This window comes from Castanea sativa, chromosome 10, assembly GCF_040712315.1.
Source record: "Castanea sativa cultivar Marrone di Chiusa Pesio chromosome 10, ASM4071231v1".
In the NCBI taxonomy this organism is placed as follows: Eukaryota; Viridiplantae; Streptophyta; class Magnoliopsida; order Fagales; family Fagaceae; genus Castanea; species Castanea sativa.
The window spans coordinates 16,886,915-16,912,015 of record NC_134022.1 but is presented as its reverse complement, the minus strand read 5'-3'; the positions used below and the strand labels follow the sequence as shown (position 1 = coordinate 16,912,015).

General features: G+C 34.7%; 1 protein-coding gene across 1 annotated transcript; it reads right to left on the bottom strand.

The window, feature by feature from the left end:
• Positions 1 to 22,720: 22,720 nt before the first annotated feature.
• LOC142612118 (uncharacterized) lies at positions 22,721 to 23,068 on the bottom strand. The gene has a single exon (XM_075784242.1). It carries the CDS (start codon positions 23,066 to 23,068, stop codon positions 22,721 to 22,723), a length of 348 nt encoding a protein of 115 aa, XP_075640357.1.
• Between the last annotated feature and the right edge of the window lie 2,033 nt (positions 23,069 to 25,101).

Here is a 25,101-nt window from a genome sequence, read left to right as displayed (position 1 = left end):
TTTTCCTATAAAAAAGCAAAAAAAGTTAAAATAGTAATAGTATCTCACATACAAAAGGGAAAAAAATCGTTATTCTCACCACCTATTTGTATTCAAATTTCTGATTTCTATCTGTATTTGTTAATTTTTTAAATTCAAATACTTCAATTATCTTTATCAAGAAAAAAAAAATTTTTACTTTTTCCAAAAACAAAAAAAAAAACCCACTACCTCACGTAAAAACTACTCATTCTTACCCCGAAATTTCTATGGATTAAAAAAAAAAAAATCTTTAAAACATTCCAAATTTTTTTTTTTATCTAAATTCTATACAGTTATCACTAATCATCATTCATCCATACTAACGTATATCATCTTTCTTTTATTCAAACCTCAAATTTTTTACTTATCACAATTATTATCTCAATCAATAAATTCAAATGTCTCATTGGGTTTCAACTTTTTACGGTTCTCTATCTCATTTTCAAATATTATTTCATGTTACGTTACCTCCTTCTTAAAAAAACATACACAATTATTTATATATAACTTTTAAGTATTATAACACTAAACCAAGAAAATAAATAAATAAAAAGAACATTATTGCACACACAAAGCGTGTGTGATAGTCTAGTCTATATATATAAGTAAAACTGAGAGAAAATTTAATTAGATTTCAAATTGAAATTCAATAGAGTCTAATTTTGCTCCACGTGTTTCATCTAAAATTATTTTTAAAATGTTTGTGCTAAGTGAGTTAATTTAGTGTAAAAATTGGATTTTAATTAAAGTTTAATTTTGCCATATACATCCTATCTAATCTAAAGTTTTTTCAAAAAAAAAAAAATCTCAAGTTTTTAAATTTTTGTGCCAAATGATTTAATTTAGTGTAGAAAACGAGGAATCCAATATAAATAAATTATAAAAACATAATTTTTAAATGATTTTATATTTATGAGTCTTTTTTTGGATAGCTAAAAACAATTCAAGTTCATAAGTTATTTATATAATATACCAGGACTATGTACGGTCCATTACTAACTAAGTAATACACACACACACACACACACACACACACACACACACATATATATATATTAAAAAAACTTTTTTAAACCAAAGTTTTAAGAAAATTTAATTAGAATCAAAATTTGATTTTGTTTTTGTTAGCTTTCCATACAAATTAAATTGTTTAGATTTTTACTATTATTTTTCTCTGAACTAATGTGCATATTTTTTATACTGTTTCTATTCAGATATTTTGTATGCAAAGATATTAAAATTAACAAACTATAATTGAAATGAACAATCTCATGAACCTATTTCCATTCAATTTAGGAGATTCTATTTGACCAATTTATTATTTTATTTTGTGTTATATTTAGTATATTTAAGTATACATTTAATTCATAACTATCATTTGTTTTTTATTTTGGAATGTAGATGGATAACCCATCACTTCCTGCTCCCATAATGTGGGCAGCTACATTTGTCATTGCTCTGGGTTTTATTCTCTTAAAATGGTGTTTATAGTTATTTTGAATTATGAAAAGTATAGATATTTTGAATTATGAGCTTATGGAGCTTATATATATGAGAACTATATAGGTCATATATATATATATATATATATATATATATATATATATATATATATATATTGTATGTTACGGTCCATATCTATTGTGAAAATTTTAATTTGAAAACCAAATTCATACTTTTTTTTTAATGTTGATTACAAAAAGTTGGGTTTACATAAATTTCATATTATACACGTTTTAAATTATACAAGAAATGTTACCAAAAATTTGTGCATACCTAACACCAAAAAACATTCTCAAGCTTTTTTTCAAGGTCATTACCAAACACCAAAAAATGAGATAGTTTTCAAAAAAATGTTCTCCGAAAAATAACCTATTTTTCAGAAAACGTTAATGCTAAAACAAACAAAGCATTATTATCAATGAAAGTAGGGCATGCCTTCATGGGTTGCTACCCTGCCCAGACTACGATTTCTTTCCCTTTCTTTATAATATATTCAATTTGCACTGATCTACTACCATTTGATTCTTCCTTTTGAAGTTTCCTTTTTAATATAAGAAATACTACCCACTAACTAGGTGGATAGATAAATGGTGAAACTACTTCATTGGTCCTTCAATCAACTTCTATTAGTTTTTTTTTTCACCTATGTGTTTAACAGAGCAATGACACGGCATGTTTTAATGAGGGTGGCCACCATTTTATTATAAAAAAAAGTATGCATCACATATTCACAATACAGTGAATATACATGTCAGAAACTGGTCATCCCAAATATTTGGGTCTTTTAACGCATCAAACGCCATTATTAGAAACTAACCACAGAGAGAGAGAGAGAGAGAGAGAGAGAGTTTCATGCTAAAAGACCTTTTATGTGGTATTTGGTACGGGGTAATGTTTTAGGATCCCCAACAATGTTTAAAGATTCTCATGTTTGGTTGCAAATCACGCTAGGGAATCAGATGCCAAGGGAATCTGGATTCTCCCCTTAAATCCCTCTCAGTAGGAATGTCGATTCCCTTTAAAACAGGTGGGAATCTAGATTCCGAAGCTTAATGGAAATTTTATTTTATATAAATTGACAATTTTAATCATTTTTCCTTATCATTTAAGCAATTAAGATAAAATATAAAACAAATCATCAATATCTTTTCTCTTATCTTTATATTTTCCCTCCAAAATAATATAAACAAATAGACAACTATATTGATATATTCTTTAACAAAGTTTTTAGATTTCACGTGTAGAAAAGAAAAAAGTTGTCAGGTTGTTTTGTTATGGATTAAACTCTTTTAAAAATTATTATTAAGAATAAAAATATTGAAGAATTTAAATAGTTATTTTTGTATTGTACTTTTCATTTTGAAATGTTAGACTATAATTTTAATGAATTTGTCATAATTAATAGTTTATATTTGGTTTTTCATTATTTATTTAGAGGAAGATTTTTTTTTTAAAGGACTTGGTAGTTCACATTCAAATCTAAGGATAGAATCGAAAAAATAAATAATTCATTTAAGATTCCTGGGAATAAACCAAATATTATCATCTCACATTCCTAATGAAACCAAACATAGGAATAACTACATTCCTAGAAATCTGAATGCTAGGAGTAATGTGGATTCCCCATACCAAACGCCACATTAATGGGATTGTACTAGAGGTATGTCCATTAACAGGAGCCAAGAACATCTCGTGATCTGTCTCCAAAACAACAAGAATATTGCCATTGTTGCCTTTTCTTTCTTTCATTTGTTTGCTTTCCCGACCAAAAGTGAAAAGTAATAAATTGTAATATGAGATCTATATTGTACTTTGTAATTTGTAAATTGGAAAACAAATGACAATATATAAAAGAATCTTTATAGAGTTGGCAATTATCGTGGCTGAATCTTCAAATTAAGGCTCGAGAGAAAAAAGAACTCCAAGCCCAAGGAGGAAGGTCTTTTAAATTAGGGAATCTGCTTTTTATAAAGGAGAATGGGACCGATTTTCCAAAGGCATGCTTCTTTCTCTAGAAATTTTCATTTTCAATGCATTTCAGCCTTGGATGAAAACGACTAGAATGGGTTTGACAGATAATTTTCCATTTTCACGTCCTTTCGTTTCTTCTTCTTTCTCCTACTAATCTGCTGTGAGGAGATTTGAGCCTAATGCTTCCAGTGCACTGGACTCGGTCGGATGATGACACATTTCACAATCTCAACAAGTCCAATGTCATTGGACATTAGACTAATCCAAATCCATCTACAGTAGTATTTCTTGTGCCAAAAAGCAAAAATAGGGGCAAGCTTTCTGGCTTTAAATTGCAAATTTGGGATTTGATTAGTTTAAGTTGCTGTGATGTGTACCTTTTTTTAATAATAAAATGGTGGCCACTTTACCTTAAAACATGCTATGTCATTGCTCCGTTAGATACACAGGCAAAAAACCAACAGAAATTAAAGTAGGGATTAATAGTGCTTATTTTTTAAACTATAGGGACCAATAGTGCTCATTTTAAATTTTAGGAACCAAAAACGCTTAGTTGGCAAACTTTATGGACCAATAATGTAATTTCACCTGTATAAAACAAATGAATCAATATTCATGCTTATGGGAAAGAGTAAGATATGGGTTTGTTTAGAAAGCATATTGGTTAGAAAGTATATTGTAGGAAAGCATGATTACATCTTGGCTTTTAGGATAAACTAGTAATGGGTCTACGCGATGTATAGATAATGCAATAAGATCCTATGTGAGAAGGTTATATAGAATATTCAAAAAAAATTTAAGTAATAACATCAACAAATGTTGTGATAACATGAAGAAGTTTTTGTTAAGTTAATGATGAAATACAAAATTAAAGGGATGAAGAATTTAGACTATAGAGTAAATTAGAAATTAGTTATTATGTGGTATAATAAGTTTATTTATTTATTTATTATTTTTGTTGAGAAAATGTGGTATAATAAGTTGATTGTTTGTTTAATCATAATTTTTGTTACTTTAATGGATTGGAGTTAGTATAGTTTTTTTTTTATTTTTTTTATATCATATTAATGCTTAATTGTCTTATAGAAATATCATAGAAATTTATGATGTCACATTTATGTTATTGAAGAATAATAGTAGTAGGTTAAACAATTCATGAAAATAGTAATATTATACTAATAGAATTTTATTATAATCCAAACTATGTAAATAAGGTCAGGTGGAAAGCTAATTGAAAAATTACTCTAACAAAGCGCTACATGGTAGAATGACATATTCTCCCACATCATGAAGTCTTTGTTTTCTTATATAATTTTTTTAAACCATATATATATTATTAGAAAAATTTATAGAGCGATAATATGACTAAATGTGAATAACCAATTTCAAAACAAAAATGATTGCTAACTCTTTCTTTTATAGGTAAATACAATCAACAGCTCTGTGATTTGGACTAATGTTAGCAAGGTTTAAGATATTTCAAAATTGATCAACTTGATCCATAAACAGTTACTCATTTTTCTGTTATCTGTCTCGGTGATTAGGGACTGTTGAGGACAAATTTTTCACGCCACATGGTTTTATTTCATTTGCAACCTGCACCACATCAACATTATCATGGATTTTGGGAAAATCTAATTTAAAGCCCAAAAGAGCCCATATTTACACAAAATGGTGTAGAAGCCCATGGTTCAATACCCATGGCATTATTATCTCATCAAAACCCATGGTTCAAGCTCATGGCATATCATCTCATTTTTAGCTCATGATCCAAGCTCATGAGTCTCATCGGGGGAATTTTGGGAGTCGTGGTTTGGAGGGTCAAGAAACATGTTCAGTAAAGCTCCAGTGATTCAAAGTTGATAAAGGAAAACATGTTGCTTGGCATGTCTTCCCCAATTCCTTGAACTCTGACAGGTCAGTGTGCAATAGGTAATATTAGTAAGCCTCTCATATCACATAACACTTAAAATGATAAAATTCCTCATGCTATTTACATAAAAAATTAATGTTCATCATATAATATAAGTTTCAAAATGCAATCATATTATTTCATATAAATTATATTATTATTTTTATTTAAATCAATCCCAAGCACATGGCTAAATCTATATTAATATCTCATATCTAGCATTAAATGCTCTTCTTGCTCTGCAAGATTTGGTCAAAACACAAAGAGACCATAATTACATCTCTAAAACTTCATCAAATATCAACTAACTAGTCTATTGCTTACCAAAATTATATATGGACTAAACTTATAATTTTCCAAAAAAGAAAACTTAGCCAAAAATACCAATAATAGTTCCAGCAGAAACTGCCTTAACTCTGGCAAAAGCGACACCAGCTCTAGCAAAAACTGCAGTAACTCCAGCAGCAACTGCAATAGCTCCAGCAACAACTTAAGTAGTTGACACATGTCCTAAAATGACATCACTTACTCATTAATGGTCAATCCCAGCAACTACATGCTATACCAAAAGAAGTTAGGATCCCTTAAAAACAAATTCCTACCACTTTAAACTTAGATCCTTAGCCTCCAGTTGCAGTACCAGAAATATGAAGGTCCCATAAAGGTTATCTTACCATTTTCAGTCAAACCATAAATTTAATACAAAATATTTTTTTCCAGCAGAAGATATCATTCAGATGACATCATCCAGCAGCTACTGCTGTAGAGCTGACAACTGTGACTAACAGCTGTAACAGCAACTCCAGCAGCATTAAAGTCTCAGAATTTCTTCTTTTAGCTAAAACTAAAAAAACCAACTAAGGAAATCACTTGTTTTGCCAAAAACCTTTTCTTATTTGCTAATTTTTCTCTTCAACTAATTCTAATCTAGTTACATACTTGGCTCTATATGAAGAGAACCAAGACACACACGATCCATCCCTCTCTCACCCCCTCATTTTGAAACTTCATTCACTTTGCTGCCCATATCTCTAAACATTTTCATACTTCTTCATATCTCTTACAAAATTTCTCTTCTTAGATAACAACACAACACACATATAACAATACACCATTATCCATTACCCATCTTTCTCACACTCTATTATTCTGAAATATCATCATTTTGTTGCTCATAAACACATTTCCATCTCTTTCTCTATTTCTCTTACAATACCTCTCTTCTTAGAAAGCAACATAACCCATGACAAAACATAAGAAACCACTCTATCAGCAACTATAAGCTCATGTATTTACTATATTTAACCTTCATATTATCTATCTCATACTTCCATATATTTTACAAACACTTTTCTCACAAACTAAACATACATACTTATCACATATATTTCTAATATATCTTACAAACACCATATCTTACAAAACATATATGTTCCTTACCATCCCCATACATCTTAAAAGATACCAATACCTCTTCCAAGAACTTATTACTAAAAGCCCTTTCTCATGGAAGACATATGAACATTAAAGACTAAAAGTCCTTCTCCTAGAAGGCACAATGATATCATATTAAAGTCATTTTCATAAAAGACATAAATTTCTAATACTAAAAGTCCTTCTTTTAACACTTATATTTGACTAAAAACTAAAAGAGAATTACATGGGAAAAATCATCTAAGTGCATGATAAAGGGGATAAACTTAACTAATCTATGCACACGATTGTACATATTCTCTCTCCCTCCAATTGCACCCATTTTTCCTCTTTAATCATGAAGTCACCATGAATGACTCATACTATCATATTGTACCGTTTGACTCATTTTCTCATGTTGCTGAAATGTAAAGTCCATTGATGTTATACAACTGGAGCCACAAACTATGAAGATAAGTCATTATATCTTTATTTCTACATTTACATTATTGAATATATTTTATTTTATTATCATTGTACTGCTGTACTCATGTTATTATGTCACTGGAATGTTATTAGCTTACTAAAACTATACGGCTAGAGTCACAAATCATATAAAGAACAAAGTGATGTTGTACAGTTGGAGTAAAAAACATACAAGATAAATCAAAATCTCTCTATCTTCAAGATTACATTATTAAGTATACATTAACTCATTACTATTGCACCCTTGGATGCAAGTTACTTTAATATCATCTCACTATTTAATAAAACATGGTCTCACTAATACTTCATTAATGAACATACATATCAATAAATTGATCTACCACCGTTGACATATATTATTTGTACATGAACCATCGCTGGACATATATTATTCAGACATAAACCATCGACGGACATATATTATTTGGACATAAAACATTGCTAGACATACCTTATTTGGACATAGAAGATTGCTGGACATATCTTATTATATTGAACATGAACCATGAACCGCAGCTGGATATGGACTATTTTGGACTCATCCCAATACTGGACATATGACACTTAATTAATTACTTTCTAATATTGAACACCACTTAATAAACATAATAATAACGTTCAACTCACCATCTAATCAAATCTATTATGCTAAATGTATTATTTATTTATTTCAACCATTTTAAGGATTCTAAGACTTTGGGCTTTATCTATTTTGTAGGCTTAAAAATGCACAAAAAGCCATTAGTCTATGTGACTCAATGTCGAGTTCCGGATTGGACTCTCCAAAACAAATCCGGGTCTAGTAAAGTCACACCTCCAATGAAAGACACGTGATTACGAGCAAAAACTGCCCTCGACAGGGACCAAATTAGTTAGTTTTGAGATATCTTGGACTTGGTTAATATTATCCAAATCTAAAGGGTGTTAACTGTATTTTACCTCTTTTTATTGATCATTAATCATTATGATGTAAATAGAATTAAATAATGGACATTAGAATTAAATAATGGACAGAATTTAGCTACAAAACTGGTTGTAGCTTTAGACTACAACCTTACTCAATAAAATAAATATTACTACAAATTTTGAAAATTTAATTGTTGAATTGCATGTTCTTTACATTCTTAATACACATGTCAAATTTTGTGTCAATCGGATATTATTTACTATATGATCTATAAGATTATCTTTTGCGCATAATTTTCAACTACAAAAAGTTGCAATTTAAATAATTTACTGATAACATAGCTATTTATTTTTAATTTTTTAGAAATTTTGCAAGCATGAAGTATATAAGAAGAAGATGTAATCCAATAGTGGATTTGTCAAAATTCACATCTAATAAAAAGATATTAAATAAGATTGTAGCCTAAGGCTATAACCGATTTTATAGCTAAATTTTGTCCTTGAATAATTATGTTTTTTTTTTTTTTTTGTGTTAACACTAGAATACAGCCTTAAATGAAATTCAATAGTTTCTTTTTCTATTGCCCTCTTCCACATGTTGTTGTTGCAAAACTCATTTCCAGCTATTGATCTCACTATCAACAAAAACTGCACCACCATTGGATCGCAGGGTCCATACCAGGGCCGGCCACTTAGGTCATTGCCTAGGGCCCCCCTACTAGAGAAATGCCCCAAATTTAGGGGGGTAAAAACTTTTTTTTTTTTTTTTTGAAATTGGAGATATTAAAAAAAAAATAGTCTACATTTGTTTTTTCACTATTAAGAAGGCCCAAAGAATTAAGTAATGTTAGAGATAGAGATAAGACAAATTTAAATAAATAGGTCATACAAATAGACATGTTACTTTTTTGATACAAGATATAATTCTACTCTAGCCTAATCTAAGTGTATATGTGTGTGAAGCTCCCCCTTGGAGACTCGAATCTCGGTCCTTACCTCCCACACCCCACAAGCACTTATACTTGTGGAGTGACCATCGTACCAAGGGTGTGCGGTGGTATTAGACGTGTTACTAATTACAAGTAATTCAAATAGAAAATTGTTAAAAATACTATAAATTTTATTCCATAACTTTTATAATTTGATGTGACAATGAATATGATAGATGGACTTTAACAAACTATTAAATGCATTTTTGAATGAATTTTTGTGATTGGTGATATATCTTTGTTATTCTTATGTTGTAAATTTTATAATATCTCTAGCATTTTTGTAAGCCTCCTGTCACTGATCACATCCCTTACAATATCAGTTTCTTATAACTTTAGCATTTTCTCAACAAAAAAAATCATATTAAAATGCAAAAAGAATGGATTTTAAAAAATATTATATAAAATGCGTCTTAAATATTTATTTAAGTGATGATATAAAGGCCCCATTGGAAGATTTCGCCTTAGGCCTCCAAAATATTTGGGCCGGCCCTAGTCCATACTCTCACCATAGATGTGAGAAATTAAAATGAGTCAATTTGAGCAAAGCATTAAAATTTTAGAATTTTGTTCATTTATTTTTATTTAAAATAGGAGCTAGACTTACGATCAATGCCAAATTAGATTACATGTAAAACCATGATTCATGAACAAGTATGATTTAATTAATTAAATAACATGGTTTTTTTATTATTAAATTATAAAAATAAGATTCACTAAAATTGTATTGTTAATAATTTTAACTCGAAATTGATTGTTTCTATTATCAATAAATTAAAAATATTAATTACAAACTTTCACAATCCAATCTCAAATTTATTTATGTTTTTATACGTGTACACATATTGCAACAAGAAGAAGAAGCCTTAGTCCTAAATTTTTGGAGTTGGCTATCAATCCTCAACAAATTAGTAAGGGTCAACCACATGTATTCTTTTGCGCAATTTTATTATATCAAAAGTCATACTCTCTATTACTTTCTTGATTGACATGTCATTTTCCATACTCTATTATTGTTGACTTTTATCTTACTCTACATTTTTTTGTTCTCTCAACATGTACCAACTCACTCTTTCTCATCAATGCATTAATCACTCTTCTCTAAATATTACCAAACCAATGCAAGCAACTCTCCTTCATCTTTCTATCAATAGGGAACACATTTATCTTTAAGATGCTTTCCTTATTTTGAATCCCATCTTTCGTGTATTTTCCATTTATCCATTTTAACATTCTCATTTCAACTGCACTCATTTTTTTTATATTGTGCTTATTATTAGCCCAACATTTAGTACCATCGAGCAAAACTAGTCTATGATAATCTTATAAAAGTTACCCTTACTTGAAAGGTATTCCACAATCACACTAGACTTTTGATGTGCTTCTCCACTTCATCCATCATGCTCTTATCTTATGATTCCTCTTCAATCTCTTCATATTTATAAATAGCTCCAAGATATTGAAAATTCTTATTCTTTAGTGCATCTTTTGACCATAAAGTCCTATTGACCCTTGATCTTTGTTTCTGCTTTCACTAAAAATTTTTTTGGTACTCTATTTGAATCCTACTTAATCAAAAGCATATAAATTCTAGAGCAATTCACCAAATTTTAAACTTGGCATTAACTTCATATCTAGTTTCATTCACAAAAATTATATCATATACAAAAAGAATATAGTAAGGGATTTCCTCTTGAATTGAATTAGTAAACCTATCCATCACTAGTGCAAAGAACTATGGACTTAATTCTATTCCTTGATGCAAACCTATAGTGATAGGAAACTCACCTCTGATGCCTTCACTTGTTCTCACACTAGTTATAACTTTGTGATACATATCCTTAATCAACTTAATATACTTTAGATGAACTCATTTCGTTTACAAAACTCACCACATAACCTCTCTAGGGGCCCTATCATATACTTTCTCTAGATCAATAACACCATTTGGAGGACTTTATACGCCTATCTATATTTTTTTATTCGACATCTAAGTATGAAAATAGCTTCTATGCTATATATATCATGGTATAAAATGAAAGTGATTCTTTGATGCTTTTGTTTCATGTTTTAAACTTTTTTTTTAATCACTTTTTTCCAAAGTTTCATAGTGTGACTAATAGGTTTAATTCCATGATAATTTGTATAGTTTTGAATATCCCCTTTGTTCTTGTAAATATTTATTAAAGTACTTCTCAAACCTAAAATTTGTATAGTTTCAACTGCAACCCAAACCCAATATCAAACTTGGCCAACAAGATGGAAGCATGGAAAACCCATTAATGGAAATAAAAAATAAAACCAAAATCAAACTTAGTTAACAACACGAAAAATTCATCAACGAAAAACCCAATTTTCAAACCCATCAACACAAACCCAGTCAACACCACAACGGCCTACCAGTCTTTGAGACCTAAACTGAAACCAATTTGAGACCAACGTTGTTGATGCCAAACCCAAACCTAGTGAAGGTAGAATGTGTCTAAACTTGGCTCCATTGATTTGTCCTTCTTTAACAGCAACAAGCTTTGACGCGCAGAGAGGGAGAGAGAGAGAGAGAGAGAGAGAGATTTCTTCTTTTGCCACAGAGAGACTTGAGAGGAGAGAGAGACCTGAGATGGAATAAAATATAAGTTTTTAATTTTTAAATGTTGCTACAATGTCATAGATAAATTTGAATAGTAATAAAGCACCGGATGTAGGTGTATTTTTGGCGATTTTTTACTACAATATCATCTAAAATATATTTATATGGATTTTACATTTCTCAATGGGAATGCTCTTTCACACATATATTTATTTCTTTAATAGATAGATTTTTAGGAATTATATGGATGGTAGGATTGAAAAATATGTGAGAAAACTAAAAAATGGAAGGATGAAAAAGATTTCATTTTTTTAGTATGTTTAATATGAATTTATTTTGTTTGGTTGAGAAAAAAAATGAGATGATATAAAAATTAATTTTTTTGACTTTACCATGTGCCATTATTATGTCAAAAGACTCAAAACTAGTGTCTCAGTAGTATATAAAAAGTAAAATTTTCTACAATCATTTAAGAAAAAATAAATTTAACAATTATTTTAGTAAAGATAACATCTAATAAAAGTGAATTTATCACACTTACTATATTATTTTATTTTTATTCATCATCCATTATATATACACGGAAAAAAAAAAACTATGTGATTAATTGAATTAGTTAGAGTAACGCATCACAATGATTATACAATTTTACACTACAAGAAATTTTGTTATTTTTAATGGTAGAAACCATTGAAAAACGTACTATAAACCGTTGAAAAATTTATTTTCAACAGTTAAAATGACCATTGAGACCGTCACTCAAAACCGTGTAGAGATTTTTTTTTCTACAACCTATGTGACCGTTGAAAAATGTGTTCTACCTTTATCAAGGGTTATTAAACGTTAAACTATTATTAAAAATTGTTGAAACATATGCATATAAATATTCAGAGTATAGTATGCTTATTATCTTTATCCACATGCACTCAATCGTTGATAAAAGTTGTCTTGAGATCAATTTCAACAGTTTGTAATTGTTTAAATAAGTATTCATTTTAAAAATAAATAAAAATAAATTTTGATGCACTCTTTCGCGTTGATCAAAATTTAATAACCCAATTCAAAATAAAACATAAACACAATTGTTCAATTCCAAATTGAACACCATTCTCATATAAAAACTAAAACTAGTCTAATTCTCAAGTATTCAAATAGTTCCAAGTTTTCAAAAAAAAAAAATTAAAAGAAAGAAAGAAAAAACTAAAACACTAGTTTAATTCTCATATGCTTCCTACTTCTCAACTTGCATTAATACTTGCATGCCTGCAATAAAAAGGAAAGAGCCTATAATTAGACAATTTGTTTACAATAAAGAAATGATGTCTTGAAAATAATGCTAAGAAAGTATACAGCTTCTTTAATTTAAAGAAATAAATATTAATACATATGGGTCCCTAGATAACAATTATAGAAGTTGAATCTGGCAATTATTGACACCCATATCTGTGAGGCTTGTGGATGAATGATTTTCATCCTCTCGGTGGTGGCTTTAAGAAATTTATTTAGAGTGGTCACTAAAAAATTTAAATTATCACAATATTTTTTTTGATACCATTTTTTAAGGAAAAATGAAATTAGAAATTACTTTTATTGAATAGGTTGAACAAGCTACAAATTTTATATTTTTGTTTTATAATAGGTTTTTTGTTGAATAATTTTTTCACTTGTTGTTGTTTGGTTTTGTATTGTTTTTGTTTGGTTTATGTTTGTTGTTATTTGGGCTAATATTTATTGTTGTTATTTAAGCTTTAAAAAAGATGGATTAAGAATTATGTTTGGGGGCAGAATTAATTTGGAGTAATGCTACGTCGACAACATTTTTACAATAAATCTAATGCAAAAAACTGTTATTGGTAGGTAAAAAAATAATATTAATACTTGGCCCAAATTAGAATCAATAACAACTTACCACATTAGATTTGTTATGAAATTATTGTGAAAATGTTGTGAATGTAGTAGCACTACTCTTATTTTTGTTGAACCCAAATTTTTGTAATTCTCAAGTTAGAGTGTTTAAAATTTTATTAGGGTAGTCACAATAAGTTAGTTTAGCATATACTATTTTTTTGGTGAATATATATATATATATATATATATATATATATATATACATTTTTTTGCAAGTCAAGATTGTCCTGTGACCACCTTGGCTTGCATGTAGAGCCACCACTACATCCTCTTGAGTTATATATAAATTGTAAGGACTAGGCTTCGACCCACAGCCCATTAACAATGGATAAGGGCCTGCAAGCCCAACAACAATATATTTTGTAGAGAGTAGATTTTACAAGAGAGCGGCTCGGCAAAACAAATATGGGCCTGGATTGATAGGATTCAAGCCAGAAAGAAAATACAATTTAAGAATCACACTCAGTCAATTCCGAGGATCAAGTGTTCTTATATTCACTCAAGTTTTTCTAAGTACAAGACGTTCTTCCTTTTCTCTTCATTTTCTCCTAGAATACATGCCCCATTTTTTGTGAGGGCCCTTTCCTTATATAGTCCTCTCCCTTTATCTTAGACTTACACTTGTTGATCCTATAGGTGATCTATTGGATGCTTGTCCCATCCAAAACCTCATAGAAGTTTTGTGAATAGTTGTAAACTGAGATATCACTGTTTAGGTGTCATTTTCACATAAATGCGACCAGTTAGTTAGATGCAAAGCATTTAATGTGGTGGTAGTAGCCTTCTTCTCAGATATTTCTTCCTTTATTGTTGGCTTCTTTCCTTAAAGCTTATCCTCCAAAGAATGGTTACCTCTTGTACAATATTCTCTAGGCGGCCGGGCTCCAACCTTCCACAATGCTTTCCCGAGGAAGCTCGGCTCCTTGGGAGATACCACCAGCTCGTAACGCCCTATTAATTGCTTCACACGGCACTCTATCCCCCATGTTCAACGATGTGATGAGAATCCTATGGTGGAGATTATCCATGGGAATTCGAGTGGGAAATTTCCTACTCCCTGTGCCCTCCTATATAAAGAAAATGAGGGGTCCATGTAATCCGAGATTTTTTGGCTTGGTAAACGAGGCGGACCTCACCAGAATTCTTCCTTCCAAGATTTTCTACACACGAATGGACAACTGCACGCCACCCATGTAATCCTTGGGTACAAGCCGATTTCATCCAGTTTTTAATCTCCCAAGAACGTCATCAAGGCAAAGGATCCTCAGCTAAAGCAAATAAACATTGCAGTACCTGGATTCCTCACTAGTCCTCCTCTTGAAGGTATTCACCAAGCTGTGCCGCCCGTTCAACCCATAGCCAAGGAAAAAAGCGACCTCTTCGGGTTCAGTACAAGAAGAGGAAGCGGTCAAAATCATCGAGATGACAGACTCTAAAGAAGACTTTGAAGTCTTTGACCAACTAGACCTTTTAGAGTCTCCGAGCACCTCTTCTAAACCTCTACCCTCCACTCAAATTAGCGCTGACCAAGAGACAACCGACATTTCCAAAGCTATGGTACTCCAACGTAGGAAGGATACCAGTTTCCTTGAGCTACTGGAGTCACATGTAGAAGAGTCCACTCTTGAGGTAGCTATCTAACCTCAGCCCCCAACTCCCCTTCCTACCCACACTTCCCCTTCTGAACAACCCGAAAAGAAAATGAAGAGCGATAAAAAGGGTCAAGAAGTAACCGAGGAAGGTGAAATTTTTCCTTCCAAATGTCCTAAGCTCCAAAAAGGGGAAAAAGTTGCCAAAGTTGTACCGAGAAAAAACATGGCAGAGGGCTCGGGCATGGAGACGGTCTTTAAGCGCCGCCCCAGGGTTCCGATTTATAACCCATCACTTGAGTTGGATGGAGCCCCCCTCCCTTTGGACTCCTCCATTAGAGACTTTTAGAAGGGAAAGGTGGGCTATGTGGCCAACGCTCTGGAGCAGCCCCTGCTCCTGCCACAGGATATGGCCGACCTAAGGACCCTGAAGAAGCACGAGGTCTTCCTAACCCTGAAAAGGGACCTAGCCATGGTATGCGCTTCAACTTATTTTCGATACCACATTTATTATTATTATTATTATCATAAATTTTACTCCTAGGCCATTCCTCACACTATTGCTTTCTTTCAGGCAGTTCAAATGATAAACATTGCTGAGGAATGGGTAGATCGAGCTCATGCCCAGTTGAAAGATGAAGAGGCGTGCCATATATCTATTGTCAAGACTCTAGCCGTGGACGAAAAGAAAATCAAAGACCTTGTCACAAAACTAACTGAGGTAGATAGGGAAAGGAAAAGTGTTGGAGCTGCTTTGGCCGGTGCTGAGAAGCAGGCTGAAGATCAGCGCCATCAACTTCGCAAGGCCGAAAAGAAATTGGCTATTGCTCAGGAGCAAGTTGAAGCTCAGAAAAAAGAGCTAGAGAAGAAAGAGGAGGCCCTTGCTCAAGCCAAGTAGTCTTGGTACGATATTGGAGTGAAGGAAATAGAGGATGCGCTTAAGGCTCAAGTCATAGGAGTCTGTCATGGGTATTGTCTTCCGGTATGAACTAAAGCATTGAACATGGCCGTAGTGGAGGCTTCCTCGGACCTGAGGAAAATGGAGAACATTTTCTACCCTCCTACACTAGGAATTGCAGCCCTGCCAGCCGTCCAAGCATCCACTGCTCCTGAAGCTTCTACAACTGCTCAACTTGCTGCCAAAGCTCTTGCAATTACCCAGCTTGTTGCAAAGGGTCCAGCAACTACTCAACCTGTTGATAAGGGTCCTACAACTACTCAACCTATTGATGCAGGCACCACCAAGGTCTCCTCAGAGCTTCCAAGAGCACCAGTTAAGGAAAAAGGGGTTTCCATGGGGAAAGAGATTGAACATCCCGGACCATCACCAGCAGCAACCAATGACCCCCCCCCACCATCTATTGGAAGCTAGGGCATTATTGCTCCGCACTACTTTTGCTTTGTTTCCTTTATTTTGTTAATTTACATTTTTTCGTTTTATTTTTTTTTATTGTTAGAAGGAAAGCATAGATGTACTCCCTTTGTTTTATCAAGGCATAATTCAATGAACAGTTTCAGTTTCTTCCAAGTATGTGCTGCTTAAGCATAATCTATATTGTTAGCATTTTACTTTTGGATATGGCTAAGTTTTAAATCACGAAACAGAACCATAAGCTCCCATAGATTAAAACGGGCACAACACTACTCCAACACATTTATATAAACCCAAGCAATTAGCAAGCCAACACTTAATTAAATAAACGATATAAATGTACCGTAGATATACAATTTGAGGAGTCATGTATAGTTGAGGTCTCGTTTAATGCTTGAAGAAATGAATAATATTAACTTACCCAAGGCATGTGGTCCAAGGAACCAGGCATAACTGAGGTTCTGTGTAACACTTAGAGAAAGAAATAGTATTAATTTACCCAAGACATGTGGCCAAATGAGCCAGGCATGGCCGAGATTCTATTTAACACTTAGAAAAATAACTAGTATTAATTCACCCAAGGCATGTGGCCAAAGGAGCCAGGCATGACCTAGGATCTATTTAACACTCAGAAAAAAAATAGTATTAAGATACCCAAGGCATGTGGTATGAGAAGCCAGACATGGCTGATGTTCTATTTAACACTTAGAGGAATAAATAGTATTAATTTATCCAAGGCATGTGGTTTGAGGAGCCAGACATGGTCGAGGTTCTGTTTAACACTTAGAAGAATAAATAGTACTAATTTACCCAAGGCATGTGGTTCGAGGAGCCAGACATGACCGATGTTCTGTTTAATACTTAGATGAATAAATAGTATTAATTTGCCCAAGGCATGTAGTCCGAGGAGCCAGACATGGCTGAAGTTCTGTTTAACACTTAGTCAGGTAGTAAGAATTCTCAATAATAATGGCTTAAACAAAAGATGGCAACACTGCCTTTCATTAATAATAATATCTTCGAATATTGTTTACATTCCATGGATGTGGTATAACATTTCCATCCAAATCTTCCAAAAAATAAGCACTTATTCCTGCTACCAAGGTGATGCGATAGGGCCCTTCCTAGTTAGGGCCTAATTTCCCCCATGATGGGTTCCTTGCAGTTCCTACCACTTTTCTCAATACCAAATCTCTTGGCACTAACAGTTTGACCTTTACTCCCATATCATATCCTTGCTTTAGCTTTTGTTGATAATGCGCCAATTGGACCATGACCACCTCTCTCCATTCATCAATTAAATCCAAACTTTCTCGAAGTAACTGATCATTCCCATTAAGGTCGAATAGATTTGTTCGAATAAACTTGTTCGTAGGGTTGGAAATCCTGTCTTTAAAGGGATTACTGCTTCGGAGCCATAGGTCATAGAAAACAAGGTTTCTCTAGTTGATCGACGAGGAGTAGTTCGATCTGTCCAAAGAATGTGTGGGAGCTCATCGACCCACCTGCCCTTAGCTACATCTAACCTCTTCTTCAATCCATTAATTATGACCTTGTTAATTGCCTCAGCCTACCCATTCCCTTGTGGATAGACCAGGGTTGAGTACCTATTCCTAATGCCCAACTCACTGCAATACCTCTTAAAGGTCTTGCTATCAAATTGGAGCTCATTGTCTGAGATAAGGGTATGCTGGTAACAATATTCTTCCACACAAACTTTTTTGCATCAACATCCCTGATATTAGACAATGGTTCTGCCTCAACCCACTCTGTGAAGTAATCTATTCCAACAAGGAGCCATATTCGATTTCCCACTGCTCTGGGAAATGGCTGGGAAATGGTCCTATAATATCCAAGCCCCATTGTGCAAATGGCCACCGACTAGAAAGGGGATTTAACACGCCCCCGGGTTGATGAATGCTCAGGGAAAACCTCTGGCATTGATCGCACTTCTTAACATAATCCTGAGCTTCTTTCTGCATACTCGGCCACCAATAGCCTTGAGTAAGGGCCCTGTGTGATAACAACCTTCCCCTTGTGCGACTATCACAGATTCCCTCATGCAACTCCTCCAGTAATGGTTCCACCACCTCAAGATGAATGCAAAGCAAATATGGCCCCGAAAAAGAGCGCTTATACGACTTTTGCTCCTCGGACAACAAAAAACAGGAGCTTTTCTTCGTATTTTCTCTACTTCTCCCTTGTCATCAGGCAATGCTTCATCCTTCAAAAATGCAGCTATGGGGTCCATCCAACTATGTCCAACCCTTATTTGGTGCACTCCAACCATTGTTTGTGCCTGTTCAGTAGGCATGAATAAGTCCTTAATGAGGATGACCTGAGGAAGAACATGTTCCAAGGGGGTAGCCAAAGTTGCTAGAGAATCTGCATGAGTATTTTCACTCCTCGGAACTTATCAAATGAAGAAGGATTTAAAACCAAATTGCAATTGTAGAACTTCATTGAGATACCCTTGCATCCATGGATCTCTGGCTGCCAGCTCACCATTAACTTAACCAACAACCAATCTTGAGTCTGAAAAAATTTCTACAGCTTTACCTCCCAGTTTCCTGACCATAGCCACCCTGGTCAACAAGGCTTCATACTCGGCCTCGTTGTTTGTGGTTGAGAATCTTATCCTTAAAGATTTTTCGATAGTGATACCTTTTGGGGATACCAAAACTATCCCAACCTCAGATCCTCTTTAGTTAGCAGCCCCGTCCACAGAAAGCTTCCAAATTGGTTGATCGGGGATAGTAATTGCTGAAATTTGTTCCCCCACGGATTCATCCTTCTCGGCAACAACCCCTCCTAGGCACTCAATAAATTCTGCCACTAATTCAGCTAATATCTGCCCTTTAATAGCTGTACGAGGCATATATTTTATGTCAAATGCTCCTAAAATTGTCCCCCACTTGGCTATCCTCCCTGTGCAATTAGACCTCCTAAGTAACGACTACAATGGAAGTTAAGTGAGAACCACCACCGTGTGTGACTGGAAGTAATGAGGGAGCTTCCTCATAGCATGCACTATGGCCAAAATGGCTTTCTCCAGTGGCAAGTAGCGGAACTCTGCCTCTTGCAAAGCTTTACTCACATAATAGATTGGTTTCTATACCCCATCATCGATCCTTATCAACACCAGGCTAACAGCATGACATACGACCGCAAGGTAAGCAAAAAGGACTTCCTCTTTTTCTTGTTTAGAAAGAATAAGTGGACGAGATAGGTACTTCTTTAGTTCCTCGAAAGTTAGGTTGTAGTCTTTAGTCCACTCAAATCCCTTTTGCTTGTGAAGAAGTTGAAAAAATGGTTTACAGCTGTTTGTTGATCGAGAGATAAATCTATTTAGTGCCGCAATTGTTCTAGTCAACCTTTGGACTTCCTTAGGGTACTGAGGAGGTTGTAAAGCATTTATAGCCTTAATTTGATCGAGATTGAACTCCCTGATGTGTGATCATATATCCCAAAAATTTACCAGAATTGATGCCAAAGGAACATTTCGAAGCGTTAAGACGCAGCTTATGTTTCCTCAATATTTCGAACACACTTCCCAGATCGCTCACATGCTCGACTACTTCCTTACTCTTTACAACCATGTCGTTAATATACACTTCTATATTCTTTCCAAGTTGAGATCCAAATATTCGAGTCATCATCCTTTGGTAGGTAGACCCAGCATTCTTCAATCTAAATAGCATTACTCGGTAGTGATAATTCCCAGTAGGAGTTAAGAAGGCAGTCTTCTCATGGTCGGCCAAAGCTAATGGTATCTAATGATATCCCTGAAAAGCATCCAAAAAACTCATTTGAGAATGACCGACCGTAGCATCCACCAATTGGTCAATCCGAGGAATCGGAAAATGATCCTTAGGGCAAGCCTTGTTCAAATTGGAAAAATCCACGCATACTCTCCACTTCCCTGACTTTTTCTTCACACAATTGTATTAGCCAACCACTCCGAATAAACTTCCTTAATTGCCCCTGCACACTTAAGTTTTATTACTTCTTCCTTGACAGCCTTGGCATGTTCTTTAGAGGAGCACTAAGGTGGTTGTTTCTTAGGGATAACTATTGGATTAACATTCAGATGGTGTCAAATGAAATTTGGATCAACCCCGGGAGCTTCATAGGCACTCTAGGCAAACACATCAACATTATTCCTAAGAAAGCCAACAACTCCTCCTTCTCTTGAGGAGGCAGCTAAATTCGAACCTAGAAATACTTCTCAGCATCAGCATCAGCATCAATAATAATCTTTTCCAATTCCTCACACATTAATCCCCCCTCCATGACATCCGAAGACTCCACTCCTTCAGTTGATTGCTATAAGGCCCTTTCTAGAATGTCTGAGGCTTCACCCTCGGACTGATGTCTGATAGCGACAACCAAGCATTGCCTTGCCATGACCCGATTTCCAACCAACTCCCCAACTTGCCCTTTTGAAGTGTACTTCACCTTTAAATGCAACATTGAAGAGATGGCACCCATGGTGTGGAGCCAGGGTCTCGCCAGAATAGCAATATAGGGTGAATGAGAATCCACCATAATGAAATTAACTTTAACAACCTTTGACCCTGTCTGAACAGGCAATTTAATCAGGCCCTTAGGAATGACTACTTTCCCATCAAACCCCACCAGAAGGGAATCATAACCCGTTCAATCTTCAAGCTTTAAATTAAGCCCACGGCAGAGGTTAAGGTACATGATCTCTACTACACAGTCCTGATTAGGGGTGTTCGCGGTGCGGTTTTGGGTCATTTTTAGCACTGCACTTTGCGGTGCGGTTTAACTAAAACCATAACTGCACCGCACCTTATTTTTGCGGTCACATGTGCGATGCGGTGTGGTGCGGTGTGGTTTAAAGTTTAGCCAAAACCATTAACGCACTGCACCTCATTTTTGCGGTCACATATATGGTGCGGTAAATAAGATGCAGTTTGAATGATTTGAAGTTGATATATTTTTCGAATTTTGGGTTTTTCTACCCAGCCCAAAACTAATTTTTCCCTTTGTTTTAGTCTAAGTTTTAAACTATTGAGCTAGTTTTTCTTTATTTTGGGCTGGCTTTCCTAATTAACACTTGCTAGAATTATGAAACTTTTTTTTTTTTTTTTTTAAACTAGGGTTATTAAACTATTAATAATATATTTACTATTAAAAATATCAATATATAGAGAGGGTGCGGTATGGTGCGGTTTGTGGGGTTTTCTTATTATAAAACCGCAAACCGCACTACACCATGCGGTGTGGTGTGGTGCGGTTATGTCATTTTGCGGGCGGTTTTGGTGCGGTTTTTGCGGTTTATGCGGTTTGGTGAACACCTCTAGTCCTGATCTACCAATACCATTTTGACATCATACCCTCCAATCCTAAGGGTTACCACTAAGGCATCATTATGTGGTTGATAAGTTCCAACCTCACCCTCTTCCGAAAAGGTCAAAGTTAGTCGGACCTCCAATCACCCTCGCTTAGGCTTAGGGACCGAGCACTCAGTATCTGGCCTTGCTATAGACATAACTCCATAAGGGGATCCCTTGGTACGACCTGGGGCTTCAAAAATTACATTGATTGTTCCAAGGGACGATATAGAGATAGACTCCCTCTGGTAAGCTGACCCAGCTTGACTTCCTGCCCTGAAGGCTGATGCATAAACTGTCTTAACTTCCCCACTTTAACCAATTGCTCCAAATAATCGCGAAGAGTTCTACAATCCTTGGTTGTATGCCCGCGATCTTGATGATAATGGCAATAAAGACTCTAATTACGTTTGGTAGGGTCAACCCTCATTTTGTTTGGCCATTTGAAGTACGACTCAAGCTTTATCTTTTCCAAGATTTGATGGACGGGTTCCTTGACCATTGAACTAACCACATACGCACCAGGATTACTAGTATGCCCAGCAAAATCCCTCCTAGGACAGTTGTTATTATATCTCTTGGACCTAATATCTCTTCGGTCATAGGGAAAAATCTTTGCCTTCCCCTTGCCTTGCTGTTGATCCTCCTCGACCCTTTTGTGCTCGTCGATTCGATCCATAAGTTGGCGCATACTCCGCGCGAGCTACATTGTCAAGGATTTTCTCAATTCATTTTCGGTGGGGAGGCCGACCATAAATGTCCTTATTGCGACATCTTCAAAATCTCCATCTATTTCATTAAACATTTCCCAGTATCTATCTGAGCAGGTTTTTAGAGTTTCACCTTCTCTCATTACCATAAATAACAGGAAATCTACGGGGCGAGGAACCCTGCTGCATGTACCAAATTGAGCACCAAAAGCCCTTGTGAGCTCTTGAAAAGAGCTGATTGAACCTTTTTCAAGCCCATCAAACCACTGCATCGCAACAGGTCCCAGGCTAGATGGAAAAACCTTGCACATTAAAACTTCATTCCTAGAATGAACAGCCATCCTCTGATTAAAATGACTAACATGCTCAACTGGGTCGATCCTCCCATTGTAAATCGTAAAAGTGGGTTGCCCAAACCGATGAGAAAGCTTAGCCTTATCAATCCTACGAGTAAATGGCGATTTGGAATTCTGTCATAAAGCCTTACTCATTGCATCATTCCCTATGCTTTTGTCCATTTCCCGGTAGTATCATTCCTCCCTATCAAACCACAAAGATAAAGAAATGGATTCGCTGGGGGGTGTTCTAGACCTTGGTCTATAACTGCTATCTTCCCTTGAGTCAGACCTTGTGCTTGAGGGAGATGCCTCTCGTTGTTTACCACGCAGTTTTCTGTGCAAATGGTCTATCTCCAACCTGAGATTCCTAGTTTCTTCTCCATGTGAGATATGACTTCCAGTTCTAGAATGACTCCTACTAGTATGGGTGGTATGCACGCTAACTTCACGATCCTTTCTCCTTTCAAGGTTAACAAAGTGGTCCTCATGTTGAGATCCCACGGATTCTTCTCGATTTGGACTAAAACCAACAGTGGTTGATTTAAACTGTAAGCACTTCTCTTATTTTCACACAGACAGCGCCAATTGTAAGGACTAGGCTTCGACCCACGGCTCACTAACAATGGATGAGGGCCTAGCAAGCCCAACAACAATATATTTTGTAGAGAGTGGATTTTACAAGAGAGCGGCTCAGCAAAACAAATACAGGCCTGGATTGACAGGATTCAAGCTAGTAAGAAAATACAATTTAAGAATTACACTCCTCGGTCCAGTTCGAGGATCAAGTGTTCTTATATTCACTCAAGTTTTTCTAAGTACAAGGTGTTCTTCCTTTTCTCCTAGATTACATGCCCCATTTTTTGTGAAGGCCCTTTCCTTATATAGTCATCTCCCTTTATCTCAACCTTACACTTTTTGATCTTATAGGTGATCTATTGGATGCTTATCCCATCCAAAACCTCCTGGAAACTTTGTGAATAGCTCTAAACTGAGATATCACTGTTCATGTGTCATTTCCACATGAATGCGGTCAATTAGTTAGGTGCAGAGCATTTAATGTGGTGGTAGTAGCCTTCTTCTCAAATATTTTTTCCTTTATTGTTGGCTTCTTTCCCTAAAACTTATCCTCTAAAGAATGGTTACCTCTTGCACAGTATTCTCTAGGCGGCCGGGCTCCAACCTTCCACAATGCTTTTCCGAGGAAGCTCGGCTCCTTAGGAGATACCACTAGCTCGTTATTATCTTAATGTATCCTTGGCTCATTGACCCCAACACTTTTTAATCCTTTTGATCGTCTTCGGGCTCCTATATATCCTCGCGCAAGGCCCAAGGCTCAACACTCTTGCTCGGCTTAATTATCCTCACATAAATTATTATGAATTTTTCATGAGGCTTCCTAGGTATCTCGTGTAGGGATTAGTTAAAAGCTGAGACACACCTTCCTTATATCATTAAACAAAAAAGGAATATTATGTTAGTAAAACTTGAGTGTTTACATTTATACACTTAAGTGTTTACATTTATAATAACTTCAAGGGGAGTGTCATTTCATAAAACGTGTGTAGAAGAATGTCATTTTGTAAAATCTCAAGTGAGGTTGCTATAATTTAACCTTATCAAATTTTAGTTGAATTTCAGCCCCTTACCCTTCTTTACTACAACTCTAAAATGTAAATCTTAGATTTGATTTATATTGACTCTGATCCCAGCCCAAGCACACGATAAACAGATTTCCCTACTACAAGTTTAAAGTTAATTTTCTTTTAGTTTCAATTGGCTAATATTTTTACTAAGACGTCATTAATACATTTCTGTTACTAATATCATATGAGGTTGAAGTTTTCAACTTTCACGCCCTCATGTTATCATGAGCTTGTTTTTCGCCAAGCACGTGGTTGTTTTCTGAGAGATTTCATTGAACGAATGGTCTAGGTCAATGTAAAGTGGAAGGTGAGATCTTTGGGTTCAAAATTCATGGGTGTGTGTATAATTGATGATGCACTTGGAGTTTAACGCTATGCAAAAAAAAAAGGGAA

Excerpts from the sequence above, each read along its gene's own strand:
- LOC142612118 (XM_075784242.1), bottom strand. The coding sequence starts at position 23,068 with ATGGCTGTTCATTCTAGGAATGAAGTTTTAATGTGCAAGGTTTTTCCA.